General features: G+C 48.7%; 1 protein-coding gene across 4 annotated transcripts in view; it reads right to left on the bottom strand.

Annotated features, from left to right (window-relative positions):
- Nucleotides 1-22,453, bottom strand: part of CHST11 (carbohydrate sulfotransferase 11) — a 256,433-nt gene extending 233,980 nt beyond the window's left edge. For 2 of the 4 annotated variants that reach the window (XM_081822331.1, XM_081822335.1), the window contains exon 1: nucleotides 21,833-22,453. In XM_081822331.1, coding sequence (XP_081678457.1) covers nucleotides 21,833-21,950 — 118 coding nt within the window. In that variant the 5' untranslated portion in view covers nucleotides 21,951-22,453. The remainder of the gene's footprint in view (nucleotides 1-21,832) is intronic. The other 2 variants (XM_081822332.1, XM_081822336.1) reach the window with 1 other exon arrangement.
- Between the last annotated feature and the right edge of the window lie 1,883 nt (nucleotides 22,454-24,336).

The following is a 24,336-nucleotide window of genomic DNA, read 5'->3' as shown; positions in this document are numbered from 1 at the left end:
ATGAGCCCCACCGATCATGAAAGCACTGTGGCTACCGAACATTAAAGATGCTTTGGGTCTGGGGGGTGGGAGGATGGGTTGGCCTGGTGGTGGGTATTGAGGAGGGCACGTTCTGCATGGAGCACTGGGTGCTATGCACAAACAATGAATCATGGAACACTTCATCTAGAACTAGTGATGTAATGTATGGGGATTAACATAAGAATAAAATAAAAAAAAAAAAAAGATGCTTTGGGTCTGAATGCAAGGCTCCCCCCCCGACCACCACCACCCACCTCCCAGCTCCGACAATGGAAGGGAGCAGGAAGAGGTGCCCCAATCTGTCCTCTTTTTGCAAGGAAAGTCTAACCTGATGTACAGCTGTCACCACGCAGAACTCTGAAGTCAGAGCTGGCTGTTAGATGTCCAGGCTTCACCTTCTGGGCTGAGAGGGGGGCCGGGACCGGTGGAGCTCCCGATGACCGTGGGCCCTTCTTGGGACCTGCCGGCCCAGGCCACCTGCTGCTGCCGAGTCTGGGCCCCGTGCTGCCCTTGTGACCCACCCCCTAAGCGGCTTTCTAAGATCAGATCAGATACAAATGTCCCTTTAGGTGACCCCTTGTATTCTCCACTGGAATTACCTACCATTGCGGAGGTCAATCTCTGATTTTGCAGAGCTACCCAACCTGCCAGAGATGGGTTTCTCAAAATGAGGTCAGGGAGCGCCCTGAATCAGAATCACCTGGGGGATCTGTCTGCCAAATAGAGTCCCACCTGAAACCTGCTGAATCCAACCCCACATCTGCATTTTGAGCAAGCTCTCCAGGCGATTCAAGAAGCCCATGAATATTTGAGACTCACTGCCCTAGTGCAGCAGTCCCCCCAAAAAAATTTCCAAGGGCGGGTTTAAAAGAAACACACATTTCTGGACCCCCACAGCCTGCAAGAGCTCCCTCCCTGAATCCCTGATAGAGACCGTCTGGCGTGGGGCCCGGGAATTTAATTCCCCAGAGAGCACCCATGTTTGTGAGCTCCCGACATCAGGCCGTTTCCCCCAAAAAGTGGCCCCCACTCCTTCCCCATCCTTTTCCTAACTCCCACTCACCCATGTCTTAGAGAAAGAAAGCCTTCTATGAGCATCACCACACGCCGGCCGCCAGTACCAGATTTGGTTTCCTTACCACAGCCTCTCAACATCCTGTCCTCTTTCGTATGCCTTAGCTCACCTGTTATTAAATACGTACCCGTTTCATACTTGTTTAATGTCTGATCGTCCACTAGACTGAGAAGAATGACAGATATGTATCACTGACCACCTACAGTGTCCCCAGACAGCGACCCCTGTGTGTTGCACCTACACATAGGGCAACGCTGAGAAGCCAGATCCACTGATTCCAGTTGGGAACAATTCCCACCAGCAAGAAATGTGTTCTTCCTGACTCTGTTAGTTTCCCAGGGCTGCTGTAACAAAGTACCACAAACTCAGCGGGCGTAAAACAACAGAAACTTACTCCCTCCCAGTTCCGGAGGCTAGAAGTCCAAACTCAAGGTGTCGGCAGGGCTGTGCTCCCTCCAAGGCCTCTGGGGGAAAATCCGTCCTTGCTTCTTCCCGATTGTGATGGTTCCTGGGGTTCTTGGCTTGTGGCTGCATCTCTCCAGTCTCTGCCTCCCTTGTCACATGGCCTTCCTCCTGTGTGTGTCCCTGTGTCTGTTCTCTTAAAAGGACACCAGTCTTATTGGACTAAGCAACCCCCCACCGCGACTCCAATATGACCTCATCTTAATTAATTACATCTGCACTGACCCTATTTCCAAATAGGGTCATATTTCCTGAGGTTCCAGGAAGGACATGAATTTTGGAGCAACACCATCCACCCCAGTCCACTGACCAAGCAGAGGTTCATGAAATATACTTGCATTCAACAAGGACTGGGCAGATAACCATCTGAAGTATAGAACCCTAATGCAGCAGAACGAGTGGTTAACCCCCAATATCCATTCTCTAGCTCTCTTTAGAGCTAAAAGGCCACAATATTAGCAGAGCACATGAGCGCACAGAATAAAGACTACCTCACCCAGCCTTCCTGGCAGACCGCAATGGCTGTGACTCGATGAGACATAAGCAGAAGTAATGGGTGCAAGGACACACCCTCCACCGCACCTCTCTCCCTCTTCCCGCTGGCAGGATGCAGACATGGAAGTGAGTCATCTTCAACAAGTGGATGAAGACACAACCTTCGGTAGAGCGATGCAACAAGATGGAAGGCGTGTGAGCCTCCAGCACCAAGGAATCACTGCATCCACCCAGAACTAGTGGCCCAAGTAAAATACGCACTATCAGCTTGTTTGGGCCACAAGAGTACTTGTGTCTTCCTAAAACAGGAGGTAAGTGGACTCAAAAATTCATGTCACCACTTTAATCCAAACTGGTTTTCCAAGCAGCAAAAATAAAATTCCAAAGAATACTGTCTACTCTAAGAGTGCAAGGTGTCTTTTTAATCCAATTATAGATTTTTCACCTCTTGCCTTTCTTGCCTTGGTTCTTCTTCAGAAAAAAAAGAACAGCCTTCAACAGCCCATGGTGACCCTGGACCACAAGCAGCCACGATGCCACATGGAGACCACATGGCCAAGGCCACACTGGAGCATGCCTAGATGCTGTCTTATTTTCCAAAATCGTTTCCAAAGCCAATTCTAAACCTCTTACTTTAGTCACAAGATAAGTCTTAGCCGCTCTTACCTGAGCTCTTCAGTCAAGGCATTGTGAACTTCTAGGATTCCACAAGCTGGCTAGAATTCCTGCTGGCCAAGTGATTAAGCTGGTATCAGTTGTCATTTTGGTTTTGCGAGGTGGCTCCTCCCAACACTCTCAACACGAATTTGATGTCATAGGTACAGCTCAATACAAACACTGTGTGGTTTCTGACCAACGTTCAGTGCCCCATCTTAAACAATGCATCCCCAGTTTTCTTTGGAAACCATTCTCTCCCCATTCTCCCCCATTCTCAGCTCAACTCTTGGACTGGGCATGTGACCCCAGCCACACCAATGATAATCATTCATTCATTCATTCAACACATATTTATTAAACACTTACTATAAGCCAGGCACTGTTCCAAGAGTTGGGGAAAGGACAGTAAACAAAATATAAAAATCCCTGTCCTCATAGAGTTTACAGTTTAGGACTTTTATGGGAACTGCTGTGAATGAGAGGTACTCTTTTTATCGGGATTGCAGAGAGGATGGGATGGTGGCTGGAACTGCTGGCAGCCATCTTGCCACCAAGAGGAGAAAGACAGGGCATTAGACCTGATGCTAGAGTGCTTGTACCCTGCCACACTTTTTCAATTCTCTGTGCCCAGAAAAAAATGGTCCTTTTTTTGCTTAAACCAGTGTGAACAGGGTCAAGGAGAAGGAGACCTACATCTGAAAGTCTCCTGACCAACCAATACCTTAAGCTCCCTGAGAAAGGTATTTGAGGCAAGTTTGGAAATGCCAAGTAAAAACAGGTAATTTTTCCGAGAAGGCCCACTCTTGAATATTCTTCACCACCAGGCAGTATTTTAAAGTTTCCTTCCATGTTTCCATTTCCAGTCTTAAAAACCACCCCACTAGGGGCATCTGGCTGGCTCAGTCAGGAAAGCATGCAACTCTTGATCTAAAGGTTGTCTAAGTTCAAGCCCCACGCTGGGTGGAGAGATTACTTAAAGATAAAAATCTTAAAAAAAAAAGACATCCCTCTAATCACCTCCTAGAATGGAGGAACCAGTTCATGGCGTCTCCCACTGGGCATTAAGGGCCAAACCATATCAACAGCTCCAAAATGACCAGAAACTAGATGGTTCCAGCCACCTGGCACTCTTGAAATTCCCTTCCATTTCTGATGGCTACAGGTAGCATCACCTTTACCTCCCAAAGGACTAAGTCACAATGGCTATTCTCAAGGTGGTTACTGGGTCCCAGTGCCACCGATAACTGCTTTCAGCCCTAGGCAGGGATCACCATGTTCCAGGGCCCTCCGTGTGCTTACAGTTAGCAGCAGTGTCTGAACTAGACACAGATAACCAAGGTTAATTGACCACATCCTATTTAACAGGAAACCTACCAGCCAGCTATTTTAGAGCTATTCTCACTTCCCCTCAACCTCTCCTCCCAAAGTGCAAAGTTGATAGGAAATAAGAGTGTGCAAAAAGACAAAAGGGGGGAGTGACAGTGAGGACTCCAGAATTCTTTTTCTTCCCAGATTTTATTTATTTATTTGAGAGAGAGAGCACAAGAGAAAGCACAAGAGAGAGAGGGAGAAGCAGACTCCCCACTGAGCAGGGAGCCCGATGCAGGACTCGATCCCAGGACCCTGGGATCATGACCTGAGCCAAAGGCAGACGCTTAACTGACTGAGTCACCCAGGCGCCCCAGAATTCTGACAGAAAAAGGCTTAGGGGAGTCTCCCTGGTGGAAGAGGCAGGAAGCACTGCATCTGCAAACAGTGCATTTCTCTTCATGTGTGTTTTGGGGTGATTTGGTGTGGGCTGATGGAAATTGTGGGAGGGTTAACGTTTCCCCTAAGCCATCCCTTGATGCTGCCATTAGAGTGGTTTGCACCCAGTCTTAACTCCAATACCAAGAATAAGTGACTTACCATTCTTATTTCAAAGACATACTATAGAACTCAAAGACTTATGTATAAAAATGTTAATTATAGGGATGCCCGCCTGGCTCAGGTGAAGGAGCATGTGACCCTTGATCTCAGGGTCCTGAGTTTGAGTCCCACATGGCATGCAGACATTACTTAAATAATTTTTTTAAACTTTAAAAATGTTAATTATAGCATTTTTTTAAAGGGAAAATCTTGTTTTAAAATGTTCAAGAGAATGACTGAATTAAACCCATCAAGGCTTCCCCTCTGGAGGCACAGGCAAGAGAGCTGTCACATGGGAACCCCATCTGCCCTGTGTGCGTGTAACCATCAGCAGTGTCTTTTACTTTTGCAAAAGGAAAGACACAGTCATCAGCTGGATTTGGTTGTGTTTTTCTCTCCCCCCACGCCCCTGCTTCCTGTTTAGGGGAGTCCGTCCCCCCAAACCTGAGAGCATCACCAAGATTCAGCTGCCCAGAGAGGCTTCATTCTCAGACCACCGCTGACCACGACCCTTCTGGGGGTACAAGGCACTAAAGAATCGCTCCACGGTGCTACGGTATCTTGGTCCCTGTCACTGAATGAACTCCCTCGCATCTGAATTCCTTCCTCCATTAGCTGAGGACCACTGGGTACACAATGCCTCCTAGAGCTATTATTATGTCAACTGTAGAGCAGTTGTCCATTTTCCTTCCCACTCAGGGAACATCCCGCTATACATTTTTCCTCCTCAATCACAGAAAGGAGGTTTGCACACAGACACTAACCCCGTGGTTGGCAAACAAAAGTAAGTTCTCAGCAGGGGCAGCCGGCTGGCTCAGTCGGAAGAACATGTGACTCTTGATCTTGGGGTCATGACTTTGAGCCCACATTGGGTGCAGAGATCACTTAAATAAGTAAATAAACTTTAAAAAGAAAAAAGACGTAAGTTCTCAGTAGAGCATTTGACGTCTGACAGACCCGGGATCCCAGCTCTGGCACTTAGCAGCTACGCGTCTCTGTCCACTCGGGCTACTATAACAGAACAGCAGAGAATGGGTAGCCCATAAACAAGAGGAATGTATTTCTCACAGTTCTGGAGTCTAGAAGCCCAAGATCAGGGTGCCGGCATGCTCAGGTGGGGCTCACATCTGGCACCTTCTCTCTGAGTCCTCACATGCTGGAAGGGGCAAGAGATCTCTCTGGAGCCTCTTTTATGAGGGCACTAATCTCATTCCTGAGGGCTCCACCCTCATGACCCATGCACCTCCCACGTTCCCAACTCTTTTACTTTTTTAAGAGTTTATTTATTTATTTATTTTGAGAGAGAAAGAACTCAAGTGTGGGGAGGGGCAGAGGGAGAGGGGGAGGCAGGAGAATCTCAAGCAGACTCCACGCTGACTGTGGAGCTTGACACAGGGCTCGAACTCATGACCCTGAGATCATGACCTGAGCTGAAACCAAGAGTCAGATGCTTAACTGACTGAGCCACCCAGGCGCTGCCAAAGTTCCCAACTCAACGCCATCACCTCTAGGCCTTAGGATTTCAATATATGAATTTGGCAGGGAGAGGGAGAACAAAAATTTAGACCACAGCGCTATGTTACCTTAAGTCAATTACAAGACACGTCTGCCCCCCACCTAAAAACGAGGATGCCAACAGAGCCTCCCTCACCAGGCAGTTGAGAAGACTAAAGCGTTTAACACCAGTGAAACAAGGCACAAAGCAAGGAAGCAGCTAAGATGGATCTTTTAATTGAATTTCAACCCTGAGGATGATCCAGTGGCCTCACAGACACGCACTGAGATTGTGGAGGTGGCTTTCAGACCAGCGCTGGCCTACTGATGAGTTTCCCTTTCCCTGAAAGTCTACTGCCAAGGTACTTTGGGACAATGAAGGAAGTTCTAGTCTCTTCCCAGCTGTCCAGTGGAACTTTGCCCTGCGCTTCTTGGCTCACTGACTCAGACATGCAAGCACGTACTCAACAAACATCTATTTTATAGCACGTCTGCGACAGGAGAGGCACCAGGGACACAGTCCGTGCTCTCCTGAAGCCTGTCACCTAGTGTGGACCAAAAATGAAGGGAGGGCATCCACACTGAGTCTGAGGCAGGCTCTGTTGGGCATCTGGCCGACAGCTACATCAAACTGGCTGCAATCAGTAAGACCTACTATTTCATATGCAGCTGGCTGGAGCATAAATGGACACAACCGTCTAGGAAACAATTTGGCTATGCTTATCAAGAGCCTTCACAAATTTATGACCTGTGCATTCCCATTCTGAACATTTATTTCAAAGGAACATTAAGAAACTCAGATAAAAATTCATGTACAAAGAGGTATACCATGGCAATTTTTAAAAAGGGAAAATCTTTCTTGGAAATGTTCAACAAAGGAGAATGACTAAATTCTATCCATATGATGACATATCCATATGATGGAATATTATGACATCCATGATGAAATATTATGGTGTTTTCAAAGAAAATTGGATGACATGAGAAAATACCCATGATTCAGTACTAAATGGTAAAAGCAGATACGCTATACTATACACACAAGGCTTTCATCTTTGTAAATATATATATATGTGCACAGAAAAACAAACTCGAGGTTAACAGAGATCCTTCCTAGGTGGCGGGGATCAGGGATGACTTTTTTAGAAGTGGATCTGTTTTTTCAAAATTCTCTATAATACACCTGAATTAAATTGATAGTCAGAATTATATATGTGTACATATTATATATATAAATTATATGTTATACTTATGTTATATATACATTATATTTACATATTATACATGTTTATACATATATATAAACATTGCTTTACTCTGACATTGCATGGCAGGGGAAGGGACAAGGGTAGAACAGAGCCAGTGGGGTTGCCAACCCTGCCACTTGATAAATTGTATACCAACAACGTCAGCTCCACTAAGACAGGGATCACTGTCTGTGATTGTCCCCTGCTGCTTCCCTAGCACTTGAAATTGTCCTGGCACACACAGTAGGCATTCAGTAAATGCTTGTTGAATAACTGGATGAATACCTGGAGTCCAGCTCCAATGTTCCTCCTCTGTGAAGTTCCCTGACCTCCCCTAAACTAATTATTCCTTTTTTTCTAGCCACCTATAACCATTATGACAAAGCTCCACAGCCAACAATTATGGGACTGCCACCACTTCCTAAATTACAAGCTATCTGAATGCAGGAACTAAGTCTTATTTAGATTTGTCTCTTTAGTCAGATAAATGTTTGGTCAATAAATGTTTGAGTGATGGATGGAGGGGTAGATGGATGTCAGTTTGTTCATACCGTATGAAGTCACTCATTTTAGGGGCACTTGGGTGGCTCAGTCGGTTAAGTGTCTGCCTTCGGTTCAGGTCATGATCCCAGGGTTCTGGGATTGAGTCCCGCATCGGGCTCCCTGCTCAGTGGGGAGTCTGCTTCTCCCTCTCCCTCGGCCCTTTCCCCCCCCATTGTGCTCAATCTCTCTCTCTCTCTCCCTCTCGCTCTGCTCTCTCTCAAATAAATAAAATCTTAAAAAAAAAAAGTCAATCATTTTAATGATGATTTCACCCTAACTATAAATGTGTATCAATTTTGAGACCCACTAATAAAACAAGATCTGAGTTGGAAGAAATAGTCTTAGAAATAGTCTAAGCAGTAAACTGCAAAGTCTTTGTTCGTTTTAGCCTTGAAACTTTCTTCCGACAAAATTTTACTCAGAACCCCAAAATATAAAGGGGAGAGGCAAGGAACTACTCTGCCAGAACCCTCCTTGACCTTAAGTCATCTGGGGCTTGGACGAGTAGTTTGAAAATTGCCAATGTCTCCATGTATTCATTTATCTAACACATGAAAGGGTGCCCAGAAGGGGGGAGAAAGACCAGGATTAGAACCCCAGTGTCCTGACCCTTACCCGGGGCCCTTTCCACTTCCCTGCACAGCCTCCTCCAGTCAAGGTCATCCATGTTTTACCACAGATCAAACACTCGGCAATGACCACAGAGGCTTACAGGGACAGGGCTGAGACTGGGTGCTCTGGGGCCACTCCTCGTTTATTTCCCACGAAAATAAAAAAGGAACATCACTGTGACTTCCAATGACAACATCCTTTATGTAGCTTGAATCCCATTTGCAGGAAGGCACTATCAGACCTGTGTCTATTTTTAAAAATCTATTTGTTTTTTACAGACACAGGAAACAAAGTCTGCGTAACTGCCAGAACTCTCTCCCTAGTCCTGCAGGTAAAAGCCCTGAGCCACTCGCCTCCTGAATTAAATGGATTATCCTAAAATGAGCAAGGCCACAGCTACTAGTTAATATCTTTAAGCCCGTAATTGTCTTTCATCGAGGGCTCACACCTTCTCAACAAAAGCCGTTTTATCACAAGTGACTAAAAGATTACCCATTTGGTTTCTGATTTCAAACCTGCGCTTCCATTTTTGAACAGCAAAATTATACAGAAAGCCCTCCGTACATAAAACCTGGACTCATTAAGAGATTTCACTATCTAATTCTTCCGTTTTCAAAATAATCTCCATTCCAGTACTTCTGCACAGACTTCCAATAATAAGCACTGCCTTCATCAGACTTTCCAATCCTTAATCCCTAAATCCGCACAAGTTTGCCAGCGTAAACCCAGAAACCCCTGCCCTTCGCATGGCCGCACACCCCCTTAAACAATGATGCGCATCTACACCATTATCTCACTTTCTTAAAAAATGAAGCCTTTTGGAAAGTTCTGTGCGTTGTTTTAATGGGAAAAGGGGGACCGACGGGGGTATAAAAAGGGGATCAAACCCCTATGTGGGAACCAGCTCTAGGATATTTATCAATGGCTGTCAAGTACTACAGTCTAGCAGAGAAAATGAAGGGGGCCCTCAGCTTTGTACCAAGCACAATGCCCCCCACAAGTGATTCTGAAAGCCAGGGATGCCTTTTTATGCTGTGTGTGAGCTCTATAATTAACCCGTCCTCTCTCCCACAGCCCAGGAGTGGAGTGGTAAAAAGAGGGGGCCTTTTGATATGAAGATTACATAGGACAGCATCTCTCAGGGGGACAATGAGATCAGACCCCCCACACAGCCCACAGGGCGAGTCTCCTCGGGGCCCCAAAGCCTGACCTTTGGGCCTTGGTTCCCAGGAGGAAGCAGCTGACTTGGTTCTCCAGTCTACACTGCCCCTCTCCAGGACAGCCCACAGCTGCAGCTGGACCCCAGACATGCCCGGGAGCTCACACTGGAGGAAGAAATTCTCCCTGTGACTATTTACACACTTTTCCTTTCTCCTGACACTTAACTTCTTCCAGAGCCTCTGAGGGTGAACCCAGGGCACCATTAGCAACTGAGAGACTGAAACTTAACCTCCGTGGCCTATCATTTTGGCACAAGCAAAGCAAACAGTGGAGTTTTAAATCCCATCACAGAGTGCTTTTAGCTATTTCTTACTTTGCACTTTAGACATGCATGAATAATCTTCTTACCTCCCATTAAACGATAATAACAGAAACTATTGCAAACTGGCCCCAGTTCATTTGAGAAAGTGAGTTGAAAACTTCTGCCCTTCAAATGAAACAAGAGAGTTTAATTAAATGGAGCTTAAATTTCATCATCTGAAAAACAGGAGATCCTCAACCTTCCATGGCTCCCAGGTCCCAAGAATAAAATTCAAACCTGAGAGCATTCGGGACCCTCCAGGTCCACTGTTGACCCCCTCTCTCTCCCCGGAGCCTCCTGTGTTCCAAGACATCACTCTCCTTCCTGCCTCACCCCTGCTCTGGCAGGTGCCCTCCCCTGGAATGTCTTTCCTCTCTTTCTCCCATATTCCCTAGCAATTCTCTACTCATCCTTCTGGGCCCAACAAACATCACCTCTCCCGTGAAGTCCTCCTCAACATCCCCCCCCAAATCAAGGATCCCCAGCTCCGTCCTTAGCAGTTTGTCTCTCTTTGTAACCCCAACCACATTTGGCCCCATAGACGGTTAATTATGTGTCTTCTGTCCACTCCCACAGAATGAATGTTCCTTGGGCCAGTCTTTGCACTCAAACATTTGTGTTAGAATCATTTTAAACCAAATGTAAGCAATTCCCTGAACCCCTCTGAGTTTCCACTGCCTCATCTGGAAAATGAAGTTGATAACTGTTTCTCTCTCTATGTTACAGAGTTTGTCAGGGTCTCATTAGGAGGGTCGAGCTTCAGATGACAAGAAGACTCTGAAGATAGTTCAGAGGCTGGAAATTACTTGATTCCACAGCTACATACATGATTCCACAGCTAACATCTCTTACTTAACACCTACAGTCCCAGATGGTCAACAGTCTTCACAGAGGGTTCAACTTAGACCCAGGAAATAAAATGTGCCTTAAATTAAGGGGAAAGGGGCAAACAAAATAAACGAGAAGCAAACAAAAAGCCCTAATCCATAAAAAGTTCTCTAACACTTCGGAGTGACACCACCCAATAGGGTAGCCACTAACGTGTGACTGCAGAGCCCATGAAGTGTGACTGGTCTGAATCGAGATGTGTTGTAAACATAACATACACACTGGAGTTCCAAGACTTCGCACAGAAATGTAAAATCTCAACAATCTGTAATATCCACTGCCTGTTAAGTGGATATTTTAGATATTAATTTCACCTGTGGTTTTTATCATTTCTTTACTTTTTTTCAATGTGCTTACGGGAAAATTTAAAGTGACACACGCAGCCGACAGTACATCCTGGCTGGACATTGCTGGCCCGAGGACAGTCCTGTTTCAGACTCTCCCATTCCGGGTGAATGAGCAGATCCCCTCCCGGGACATATGGGTTCCTCTCGCGGGTACAAGCACCTAACAACCAACCACACCTTCAAAAGCTGTTCGGTTTTTTTGGCTGGGTCTACACCTAGCCATGGTGTTAACTGAGTTCCTCTTTGCCCTCTGATGTGCCAGCTCAGTCACTGCCGAATCAAACTGAAAAGCCAATCGGCAAAGATGATGGCTGACAATTCCACGCTCGCCACCCCAGGAAGTGGGATTTTCTTCTTGGTTGCCCATCAACGTCAATGTGTTCACTCTTTCGACTGTTTTCATATTTACCGAGTAGCTATTGCTGTGGTCTCAACGTATGTGTGTTCCCCGCCCCCCCCCCCAGTATTCATATGTTGGAAGCATATGCCCAAGGTGATGATATTAGGAGGGGAGGCCCTTGGAGGGGATTAGGTCATGACGGTGGGGCCCCAGGGAGCTCCTTCACCCCTTCCGCCATGTGGAACTACACCAGGAAGTCTGTGCCCCGGAAGAGGTCCCTCACCCAATCATGCTGGCACCCTGATCCGAAACTTCCAGAACCGTGAGAAATCAATTCCAGTTGTTGATAAGCCACCCAGTTTATGTAGCCTGAACAGTGACCAGGACAACTACTATGTACCAGGCTCTGTTCTAGATGTTGAGGTACTGTGGTAAACGAGACCTGGCTGCTCTTAATGACCCAACACACCAGAGTGTGTGATGGCAAGTGCGTGCTCACAAACTACCACAGCGTGCCGAGGAAGGACACCCATCCCCTTATTCTGGCTACGTAAGACTGGTTGAAGATTGGACACAGGAGGCAACACAGGAAGTGGACCATGACCTCAGGACACATCCACGTTAAGTGAGAAGTGTCATCTGAACGCAGATGACAGTATGGCCCCCAGAGGGGATGAGCTCACCCAGGGATAGAGTGTAAGGTAAGAAGAGAAGAGGCTATCAGTGAATGTTCCACTTGGAGTCCACAGCTGGGCTTAAGGCCCTTCTAAACAAATTACCTCCTGACCTAATTAGCTGAAAGCGAGAGCACATACACGGAGCATAACGGTGACGTGAAGAACATAGTCTATGGTGTCAGTCGGACCTGGGCAGGGGTCCTGTTCTAACTCTCCAGGTCTGTGACCTTAGACAAGCTCCTTCACCTCTAAGCCTCAGTTTCCTCACCTGTACAATGGGACTGGTAAATGCTCACCTCACAAGATTGTGAGGATTAAATGTGTTAATCCAAATGCGGCAGGTGGCACATTGCCTATTACATACTAGGTACTCAGGAAGTGAGGAAGGTTGTAGTATTCTTTGTGTGAGTGTATGTGTGTGTTGTTCTTAAAAAAGCATCAGAAAAATAATAGACTCTAAATAAGGGTTTCCCAGCTATTGTTATTCTGGGCTGGATTATTCTTTGTTGGTGGGGAGCAGTGGTGGGCGGGGGGCGGGGGGCAGGGAAGGGCGGGTAGGCTGTCCAGGGCACGGAGGATGTTTAACAGCATCTCTGGCTTCTCCCCACTGGACACTAGTAGGACTCCCCCTCCCAGGCGTGATAACCAGATTCCTCCAGACATTGCCAACGGTTCCCTGCAGTGGGGGAGAGAAGGGAGCAAAATGGTCCCCGGTTGAGAACCACTGGTCTCTAGCAGGTGCGGTGGAAAGTTCATCTGGAGGAGGGTCCAGTGCCTAAAAAGAGAGACTTTTTCAGCATGTAAAGAACGCTGAGCACTGACGGACTCCCTCCTTGGCGATCAAGCCCAGCAGGACTCTCTCCAGGAAAGTAAGCAGTAGGCCAGCAAAGAGCACCAAGTACACCTTGGCCTCGCCCAGATCAGGATTACACCTTCTAACTGAATCCCAGTACCCGCTCTGGGGACCGTGGCGCAAACGGGCCTCTGCCCCGGCTATGAATGCCATCCACAGAGGCAGCCCCCCCAGGCTCCAAGAGTGGGGGGTACTGGCTCCTGGGCAGGCAGAAGCCATACGGGCCTCCTCTGCACACAGCAGGTTCAAGTGTGGTGACAAAGGCCAATCAATTCTGTCCTGTGCCATGAGCCACACAAGCCACCCAACTGCTGCTCACTGAAGGGCTACCACGGAGCAACTGCTATTTTTCTGAAACGACTTTTCATCCCCCTGAGTTCAGCTTCAGAAATGACATCGAGGGGCACCTGGGTGGCTCAAGGTCGCTGAAGCGTCTGCCTTGGGCTCGGGTCATGGCCCCAGGGTCCTGGGATCGAGCCCCGAGTCGGGCTCCCTGCTCAGCAGAGCCTGCTTCTGCCAGAGCCTGCTTCTAGTCCAGAGACCGGCTTTCAGACCATGTTTGCGCGTTCTCTCTCTCTTTCTCTCAAATAAACAATAAAATCTTTAAAAATCAAATCAAATTAAATAAATAAATAAAATGCACCACTGAGGCAGAGCTCCGTTTCGGCCACGGGGGGTGGGGGACGGTATGTGCCGGCACAGCTGATAGAAGGCTAGGGCAGACAGAAAGAGGACACTCACAACAGTCTGGACACAGGACCCTCCCAGTAAACGTGACAGGGCACACATACGAAAACAGATAAACCCTGTCGTAAACACGAAGATTAGGATCTCAGGATGAGAAACCACAGTGCTTTTACTCCAACAATCTGTGTGCGCTCCGTCTGCACCCATTTTCAAGGCACTTTTCCTTCTCGTTTCTCACTTAATCCTCCCGCCAGCACCACATTGGAGAGGGAATATTGCTACCTTCACTTGGCAAAGAGGGGACAAAATCTCTGAGGCTGTGACTTCCAACGCAGTCAGTCATTCAATCCATTATTAAGTTGCTACGATCTCCGGGCACCTGCCCAAGTGGTGGGGTGTGGCCAGTACTATGCCAAATATTGCTTGAGCCTGGAGAGTCTTGAGCTAGTTCTCAAGGAGAAGCATTATTGGCACTTGGGCAAGATGACTCTGACGGGCGGAAAGATCCCATCCTTTGCAGGATGTCTAGCATCCTTGGCCCGGCCAATGAGACTGATGTCATCAATCCTCAGACACAATCAAGAGCATCCCCTACACATTTCCAAATATGGGGAGAGGGGGGAGACCCCAACTGAGAGCCCTTACCAGACGGCCTGGGCAACAGTTCTTAAGTCAGACAGCCGTGGTTCCTCAATCCTCTCCATCTGACCTTAGACAAGTGAGATTCTCTCTGCCTCCGTGTCCCTGCCTTATAAAATGGTAATAATCACCATGTGTACCTTGTAAGATTCCTTTGAGAAATAACATATTAAACACCTGGCCCATGTCAACCTTCAGAAATAATACCCAATAAACACCTGTATTATATCCCCGGCTCATCTCCTGTATGTCCTCGGTAAATTGTATCTTTAAAGCCCCCTTCTCAGGGCGCCTGGGTGGCTCAGTTGGCTAGGCGACTGCCTTCAGCTCAGGTCATGATCCCGGAGTCCTGGGATCGAGTCCCACATCGGGCTCCCTGCTCAGCGGGGAGTCTGCTTCTCCCTCTGCCCCTCCCCCCTCTCATGCTCTCTCTATCTCATTCTCTCTCTCAAATAAATAAATAAATAAATAAATCTTTAAAAAAAAAAGCCCCCTTCTCAGACACACCTTGTCTGAGCACCCTCCTCCAAACTGCAGTCCCCTGGCTGCTTCCATTTCACCTCCTTCTTCCTTGCTTTATTGTTCTGTCATCATCAAACCTGCTCTATGTTTGTTTGTTTGTTTTAAGGTTTTATTTATTTACTTGAGAGAGAGAGAGCACAGAGGGAGAAGAAGCAGCAGACCTCTGCTGAGCAGGCAGCCTGATGTGGGGCTCCATCTCAGGACCCTGGGATCATGACCTGAGCCAAAAGCAGACGCTTAACTGACTGAGCCTCCCAGGCGCCCCAAACATGCTCTATGTTTTAAACATGCCCCAGGAGAATGTACCACGAGGACAAGGATTTTTGTCTATTTGGGTCCCTGCAGTATTTCCAGCACCCAGAACAGAGCCTAGCTGTTAATAAACATTCAACAAAGACATCTTGAGTGATGTCGACTGGATACAGCAGGCAGCCAAGGTCTGAAAGCCGGTCTCTGGACTACAAATCCTGTGTTCTTTTCTCTACAGTGAACGACCACAGATCGCATCCTGAACATTTTGTTGAAGAATTTCCCAACACAAGCTCTGTTAAAATTTTTCATAAATCTCTCTTACTGAGTGGTAGTCTAGTTTGGGGGTGGCAGAGTGAGAAGAAATGGCATCTCCACGGTGACCACTTTACCAAAGTGCACGACCAGCTGCCCAAAGATAAACGCGAAGCTACAAGTAAGAAGCATCCTCACTTCCCATCCAGCCTGCCCCAGACTCCTCTCAGACCCTCCAGGGCCTCCCATCCCAAATCTCTCTCTCCACCTCACTCTCTTTAGCTGCTCCCTCTCTCTGCCTTGTGCTGTGAACAATCTGTGGCTTGCCCTGCTCAGCCCCACCTCAAGGACAGGCCTTGGGCTGCTCTATGCCTGGAACATTCTTCCTGGGATGGACACACGGATGGTTCCTTCCCTTCCTTGAGGTCTCTGCTCTCCAAGGTCATCTTACCAGTGGCAGTCCCTAATCACCTCTATATTAAATTGCAACCCCTGCCTCCCATCCATCTCCCCCTGCTTTGTTTTTCTGTCTTCACACCATCTGACAAGCCATCTATTTTACTTCTGCACTTACTTAAAGTCTGGCTATCCCACTAGAACGTAAGTACCCCGGGGGCAAAAATCCACATTGATTCCCCAAGTGCCTAGGACAATCCCTAGTGCCTAGCACAGAGTAGAAGAGGAAGAGAGACAGAGACAGACTCGTAAATTTTGATCGATCATATTTGATCTGAGATGTGTCAAATTACAGTTTCCAGGAATTTTTAACTGACAGGTCAAACTATTCAGTGACCTCCTAGCAAGATGTGCCTTCCTCTTCACTTGTCATAAAGATGGGGTCTCAAAACTCAAGAGAAACTAAAAGGGAAAAAAAAAAAAACGAGTAAGCAAAACAACTTCTGGTTTTTCTAAGAATTTGAACGCACATGCCTGTTGGCAATGACCTTCCTGAGGCCTTTTGCACCTACCCTCCCTAGATTAAGAAGAGGTTGTCTAGTTGGTGGGTTGAAGGGGGGGGAAAGGGTGGAGTCTGTGCTTGTAAGCTTTTGATTTCCTGTTTTTAAATGGCTGTGCCGACAGAGCTGGTCATAAGCAAGATGACTTTCCAACCAGATAAATATAAACCACAGCCACCTCTGCTGCAGGTCGGATCCCCCCCGCCCAGACCTCACAGAAATCTCCAGCCACCCTTCCCCTGGTGCCTGACCACCACTTTTATTCCCGAAAGCAATGACTCATGGACTCCCGAGCAGTGGCTAGAACTGTCGGAGGAAATTGCCTAAGTGCATCAGTCTCGTCTTAATGCAGCTAGGAAAATGCCCCACTGAGGTGCAAACATTCCAACCACCAAAGGGAGACCCCATACTGGACAAGTCCTAACCTTCAGTTAATTTCATGCTACTTTCGGGATCCATAACAGTCTCATATTTGAGACCCTCCTGATGTCTTTCCAAAGGAAGTTTCAGATAGATGACCTAACAACAGCCCCTACAAATTGCTTTGACTCCAAACTCATTTCATGTCTAAGCAAAAAGATTCTTTAATGTAAAATTAATGTGTGCAGGGGCGCCTGGGTGACTCAAGTCGGTTGAGCGTCCGACTCCTGATCTCTGGTCTTGATCTCAGGGTTGTGAGTTCAAGCTCTGTGTTGGGCATGGAGCCTACTTTTAAAAAATAAATAATTAATTAGATTAAATTAAAAAATAAAATTAAACATGTGCAGCAAAAAAGGAAAAAAAATTGGACTGACATCCTACAAAGAGGGGGAGGGGAGGGGACAGCAGACGCATATGCAAGTCTATAAAGTAAAAAGGCTGTGATTAAATTTTGTCTTTAAACTTAATAACTAATCACCATAACGATGAATTTGTCTAAAATACATCAAAACAGGTACAAAAGTCATACTGTGACCTCAACTATTTTTTTAATCTATATATTCTATAATTTATAGAACAAAGCACCTGTTGCCTCTGGGTGCCAGAATAATAAACCATTATTTCTCTTCTATACTTCCTAAATTTTCTAAAAAGAGCACATATTATGTTTGTAATTAGACTGAAATTATAACACAAAAGCACTGTGCTTTCAATCTAATCAAGTAAAACTACAAAGGGGTAACCCAAGAAGTCTTTAAATAAAGGGTATAATCTTTCAATACATGCAACCAAGGCAAAGAAATCCCAGGCAACAGCGAAAGTAAACATATGGCAAAGGAAAAAAGAGGACGAGAAAGAGACGAAAGGCTTTCTCCTCCGCAGGCTTCTCTTCTTTGAACACAAGCTTTCAAACAAAACCACAACCCTATGGACTGACACAAAAGGAAGGTTCAGAGAATCTGTCTTCACACACTCGGCACAAATGCAGCCTGGGGGCCTCTCAGCTTCGCCTTGCACAACGCAGCTCCATCAAAGCCCGGCCGTCCCGGGCAGGTATGCGAGACACCGAACCGTCCAGGATGCACTTTTAGAGGATGCATTCGCCGAGGGTCTACACGTGTGCAAAAACCACCATAGCATGTGGTTCCTTTCTCACCAACTTCAGGGGCAGCTCCCAGCCACAAAAGGTTTTCGTCCTGGGGATGGGTTTCTTCAAGGCAGTAGCTAAACAAGGCCAAGCTTCCCCGGTACCCAGGACACGGAGCAGTGCCCCCAGCTGCATCATACCTCAGGGCAGCAAATCTAGGCCTTGGGGAATTCTCCTGTCTGGTGCATGATGACTTAAACCAAATTCATGTCTGAGGGGGGCGGGGGGGGGGCGGGGGCGGCTCTCAGAGACCAGGAAGGCAAGAAACGGTCCCCACCAGACAGACCCAGACTCACTGACAGGGCATTCTTGACAAGACTTGACAACCTTCCTAAAAACCAGAGAAGTGGGTCTTCTAGGGTTGAGCCACTTCATGCTTTCATCCAGCAAATATTTTACTGAGAGCCTACTATGGGTCGGGCACTGTGCAAAACATTGGAACTAGAATGGGGCCTAAAACCTGATCCCGGGGCACCTGGCTGGCTCAGCCGGTGGACCATGCAACTCTTGATCTCAGGGGTGTGAGTCCAAGCCCCACGCTGGGTGTAGAGATTACTTAAAACTAAAATTAAAAAAAAAAAAAAGAGCCCTGATCTAAACAAAAACTATTAAATCAGAGTGTCACAGATCTAAAGAAAGCTGCCTTCCTGACAAGGCCCACTTCTGCCGAACGCTCCAAACAAATGAAAGATCAGCTACTCAAGTTTAGGAACTGCTTCAGTTTATGAATTAGAAAAGTACAAAAGACAATGGGCCCCAGATTAGACTCAGAGGGAGAGACAGCCAGCCCTCCCCATCACCAGTCTCCTTTCTTCTTTCTCTCCCTCCTCTCACACTCCAGGTGTTCTCTAGCCACCAAAGAAGCCGGGAATCCATTTCTTTTGGAATATTATTTTTCTATATCAGATACAGGTATGTGAAACTCCTGCCAGAGGGCTCCAAATTTTTAGCAACCCAATCTAAGCCATGCTGCAGTCCCTTCTGCCTCTCCCTGGGTGATCTGGAAAGACTGAAACTGCAGAGCCCAGCCAAAGGATCATCCCACCATTACCCTAAATTGAAGAAGCAAAGATCACCTCACTTTTAAAGAAATTCAAAGCAGTAGAAAAGATGGAGCATCAGCTCCGTGATGTTTAATGTCAGTAAAGTTGAATAAAATGGAAAAAATAGAAAGGGAAATGTTTAATATTGATTTCAAAACATATTTTTACACACTGTGTTATAATGAACCATTGGCATGAAGTTTTCACGGAACCATATGTAATTCAAATTAAGGAAGACCTTTCGATTGAACCATCTTCAGGTCTGTATTGAAGAGAAAGTACTGAAAGTAGTACTTGCTAAGGACGGGGTGGGGGGTAGTCAGAAGAGCATACTCATAGAGATATGAATAATAAACAAATGCTATTTCTTGGGTGGCAGTGGGGCTAGGAAGGAAAGCAAAGGCTGAGAACATAGGGTCAAGAACAGAGGATCCTTATTAGGACACCCTTAGAGAAAGTTCTGTCCCTCATTCCCAAAGTCCAGTGCCACTTTCAAGCCAACGTTGAAAATCGGGGCTGGAAATTTTAGCAAAGTGCCAATTACAAGTTGGAAATTTCTTCCTGGTGTCTCTGGTTAGAAAGTTATTTCCTAATTCTCGGACAAGAAAAGCAAAGCCCAGGCTACATGAAAAGCATGGATAGCGGTGGTATTATAGTTAATTTACATAGTTACATATATAGTTATATATATATATATATATACACACACACACACACACACAGTTACATATATAGTTATATATAATTATATTTCCCTGGACCACTAACAGGTACAGTGAAGTTCAAGTGCATTCCCGATGGAGTCTAAGATCCATCCCTGTTCCAGGCATTTCTGCAAAGAGCTACCTGGCACTTTCCATCCAGGCAAAATTTTAAGTGACCTAAACACATGTCTAGAGTCTAGACCAAATCATTCGGCCCTTTGTTTAAACTGGTGGAGCCCCAGTGTACTTGCACACCACCCAGTCCCCCAGTCCCTGGGGCGGAGTCTGGTCTGGCCTCCAGGATGCCTCTGTCTGGCCCAGCGCGCTGCAACCACCGCCCGCCGCCCAGAACATCAGCGAGGTCCATTTTTAAATTGCCTTAGAAGTTTCCCAACCACCGGTTTGGGTGAGGAGACAAACACGGCTGCAGTTTGCTGACATAGAACTAAAAATACCCAACTGCAAACAAAAGCCATCTTTTACAAGGCTGGCTCGGATGTCCTGAGGTTCCGTGTGGTAGTGTCAGATCATATCCTTGGCCGTGTGGCCGCTTTAACAACTGCTCGGGCCGAGCGGGGAGCCGGGCCCAGGGGCCCGGCCGACCCCGCGCTGTCAAGGAAGCTCCCAACGGCAGCCCCGGCCTGATTGATGGAAAGAACAGCTTTATTCCTCTGCCACCCACCCAAATGCAGGCTAGAAGAATTCGGGGCTGCGTCTGCTCAAAGTGTTAGATACACACTGAAAGGAGAACGCGGGGGGCGGGGGGGGCAAAAAGAAAAACACCAACCCCATTTCCCTGGAAGGAAATGTGCTTCCATCTCCCTCCTTGCAATTATAAAAGCAAATTATTGCTGTGGCTATAATGAGAAAGGCAACTCGGAGGCGTAAAAAAAATGGATTTCGGAGCCAATGTGGCCCAGCGGGGGCCTGCCGGGGTTGAGGTGGGGTGTGGATACCACGGCTCCCCGGGGAGATCCGCGTCGCCCCGAAGCCTCCTCGGAAGGTTTTTACCTGTTGGGCTTGGGGGCCCGAGCTGCGAACCCCCGGCCGCCGCGCTCGAAGGCGCCCCTCCCTCCCCAGGTCCCAAACTTTCCTTAGCGCCCCTTGGAAGGGGCGAGCCTCGATCCTCCCCCAGTCCACATTTCAGATGTGGAACTTGTAGAAGCTCCCGAGGGCTGCGGCGGAGGGGGCTCATTGCCACAAGCCCCGGGGCCCTCTGGGGGACTTCGGATGCTCGGAACCCAGGAGTGGGGTAAGCAACCTGACGGTCAGCTCAGGACCCAGCCAAAGTTTCCTCCAAAACTGCTGCGGTCAAGGCGTGACCCGGGGACCGTGACCAGCGCAGGGTCGGGAGAGCCGTTGGGGTGGGGGCACATGGTGAAGCAGGCCCCAGGGCACCAGCCGCAAGGTCACTGAGGAGCCAGACCCCGGGGGGCAATTAGCGGGCGCCCGGCCCCTTCCCCAGCCTGGTGGAGGGGCAGCGCCGGGCACCCAACCTCTCCCCACACCTCCAAGCGGCGCCGAGCCCGGGACACGTGGGAGCCTAAGCCTCGGGCTCCCCAGCTCGCGGCGGGGACTGGCGACCTCGCCGGGGCGCTCAGCCTTCGCCCCCGGGCCCCCCACCCAGGAAAAGACAGCGCGCCCGGGCGCAGGGCGGCAGGCTCCCGGCGCCTCTTTCATCCTCAGATCGCCGCATCAGTGGGGAGTTGCGTTCTCTTCAAACCGGTCCCCCACCACCAGGAGCTGCCCACAACCTCTCTACCTTGCTCTGCTACCTCGCAGACAGACAGACAAGAGACACAAAGAAAAAAGGGAGGCGGGGGGAACTACCGCCCCTCCTGCTCCCATCCTCCAGCCTGGAGCCGGGAGGAAGAGGAAGGTGAGCACGTCTTCCCACCTCCTCTCCATCCCGACTCGGCGACCCGGGCAGACCGGGGACCAAGGAGCCCCGAGGTGGCTGAGAGGGAAGAGGTAAGGTTGGAAGAGGCAGAAACCCGGCGCCAGTGAGCGAGCTAGAGCGCGCGAGAGAAAAAAAAAATCCAACAAAACCACGCTAACGCGCCCCCTACCTGGGTGCAACATACTTTGGAAATAGAAGATGACCAGGATAAAGGATCCCAAGCAAGTGGCCAGCACCATCCGGCAAATTCTGTTCATCCTCATCACTTCCAGCAGCGCCGGCTTCATGGCTTTGTCCTGGCTGCGGGGACCGGGGTGTCCGGGAGGCGCGTCCGGGGCGCAGGAGCCGGGACCCTGCCGCGCGGAGCGGAGCCCGGGAGGCGCAGGGCAGGGCTGGGCAGGGCTCGGGGTGGGGGAACGATCGGGAGGGCTTCGCGGCCGCTCTCGGAGCCCCCAGCCCCGGGCAGGGGTATGGAAGGCGCCGGAGTTGCTCTGGAAGTGCGGAGATGCGTGGACCCGCCGGCTGCGCGCCCCTGCTCCTCCTGCTGCTCCTCTCCACCTCCCCGCCGCCTCCGCTCCCGCCGGCGGCCGCCGCGCTGCCTCCTCGCGGGCCGGGCGGCTGGGGTGCGAGCGCGGATGGTGCCGCCGCTGCGCTGGCCGCTGGGGCTGTCGGACCGGCCCCCTCCCTCCTCTCCAAAGGCTACTTCATTGCGCTCCAGTGATCTATATATTCCGGGCTGGGTTTTACCAAATGCAACTCGCAGCCCCCGGCGAGGGGAGGGCGCCCGCGGAGAGCCGGGAGGAGGGAGGGACCCGAGCGCCGGGGCGGAGCGTCGCGCTCCCCCCGCCCCTACCCGGGAATTGGTCGCGTCCAGCTGTTTCCCGGGGAGTGCAGAGTGCGCCGCGCTCCCGCAGGGTCCCAAAAGCCCTCAGTCCCCGGCCGGGCTCGGCCGCCGTCTGGAGGTTGTGTCAGCGTTTCCATGACAAAACCCGGAGGAAAAAAAACGCGAATAAAATCGCCTCGGTGCTACCACCCACTCCTGCCAGCGTTTGTGGAGGGAAGTGGCAGCGAGCGAGTTGGGCACGAGAGCGGAAAGGGGTCTGGTGGTCCGCGATCATCTCAGATCCCTGGGCCGGGTGGTCGAGAAGTTGCTCCTAGCCCCCGGGGAGCGAGTGCCCTTTTGCGGACGCCCAAAACGGGCGGTTTCGTTTTTCTTTCAAACCACAGCCAGGCTGGTGCGATGTTTTGGAAAGGAGTTAAAAACGGCTGACTTTGGGTCAAGGTTAGGGAAACCGCACTACCCGCAGGGGTCAGGCGACAACTGAGCTTCCTCGGGGCTTTACGCAGAGTCTCTCCGTCGACAAGGCAAAAGGGGCTTGCTTGCGGATTTTAAAACTCTGGCTTCCCAACGGGCAGCGCTCCCTCCAAATTCTCCCAAGTACACTCGAGTCCCAGCAGGGGGTGGGGAGTGAGAGGTTGCCCCCACGAATTAACTGTCCTCCGAATCCAAACAACTGATGGAAAAACCCAGCCGGCCTTAGCGTTGGCAGGTAAATGGAAAGATGACGTTGCTTTCTTGTACTGTGGGAAGTAACTTAAAATTTCCAATGCCATGCATGGAAGTGGTTCAACAATCAATAAAGCGGATGCAGGCAAATAGCGGGAGATCACTGGCTCACCTACCCTGTTCTAACTTTCGAAAATCGGCTACTACAGTCCACTTACCTACCACCCGGAACTGAAGATCTTGTTCTTCTGCCCTCTGTGGTTTCCGTAAGCAAAGAGGTAGGAGCTGCCATGTCTTTTTATTTTCCTTAATAAGTTTACATCGGGTTTTTAAAACCTAAAGGATTATTTAAATTCCAACAATAATATCTACCAGGGGGGGAAATGTTATTGTAAAGACTAACTTTTGTGTCATATTATCAAATTGTTCCTACTATTAACTCAATTCATAACGAACTAAGATAATAGGTCTTTCAATGCCTCTCACATAATAGGCATTTGATAAATACTTATTGAATCTGAATGTAAGGGGTCTTACCCCTCTTCTCAATACATGAGACACAGCTCACAAACAGACCCATGCAGCAAAACCCACCTCTACCACCTCAGTTCCCTTCCCCCAGAGTTGCAAGGTAGGGGAGGTAACAAAGTCAGCAGCCTTGCCTTTGATTACAGAAGACAATCAATTACAGCACAATATTTATGTAACTGGTATGTACTGTATTAATTTGTACTCACTTGTGAATGAGTTGCTTGCTAAAGGCTGCAGAGCTGAACAACCCAGAACAAAGCCATTCTTCAGTGATTCTCCCCACAGGAGATTGGGGATGGGAGTTGAACACATGGCCACCCACCCCAATCAAGGCAGGGATTCTTTGCACAGAGCATGGTTAGATGAGCACTTCCAACACTTTGCCTAGAATGTCAGGCTCTCGTTTTAATTCCTGGTTTTACAGAGCAGGCAGGGTTCACCCAACTGGGCTCTCACCATCCAGAGCAGAGACCTCACTGTACCTGGACAGAAGTCTGGACATGCATAAGGCAGTCTGAGAAGTCACAGGGCTGAGAAGTGTAATTTCTGGTGGGTCACGGAGGGTTGAGTTGGCCCAAAGAAGGTGGTGAGCCACGCCCAACATCCATTTTCTTATTTCCCACATCAGTCGGGAA

Source organism: Leptonychotes weddellii, chromosome 5 (genome assembly GCF_054177405.1).
Source record: "Leptonychotes weddellii isolate Sample4059 chromosome 5, ASM5417740v2, whole genome shotgun sequence".
Taxonomy (NCBI): Eukaryota; Metazoa; Chordata; class Mammalia; order Carnivora; family Phocidae; genus Leptonychotes; species Leptonychotes weddellii.
This window is presented reverse-complemented; position numbering and strand designations above follow the sequence as displayed.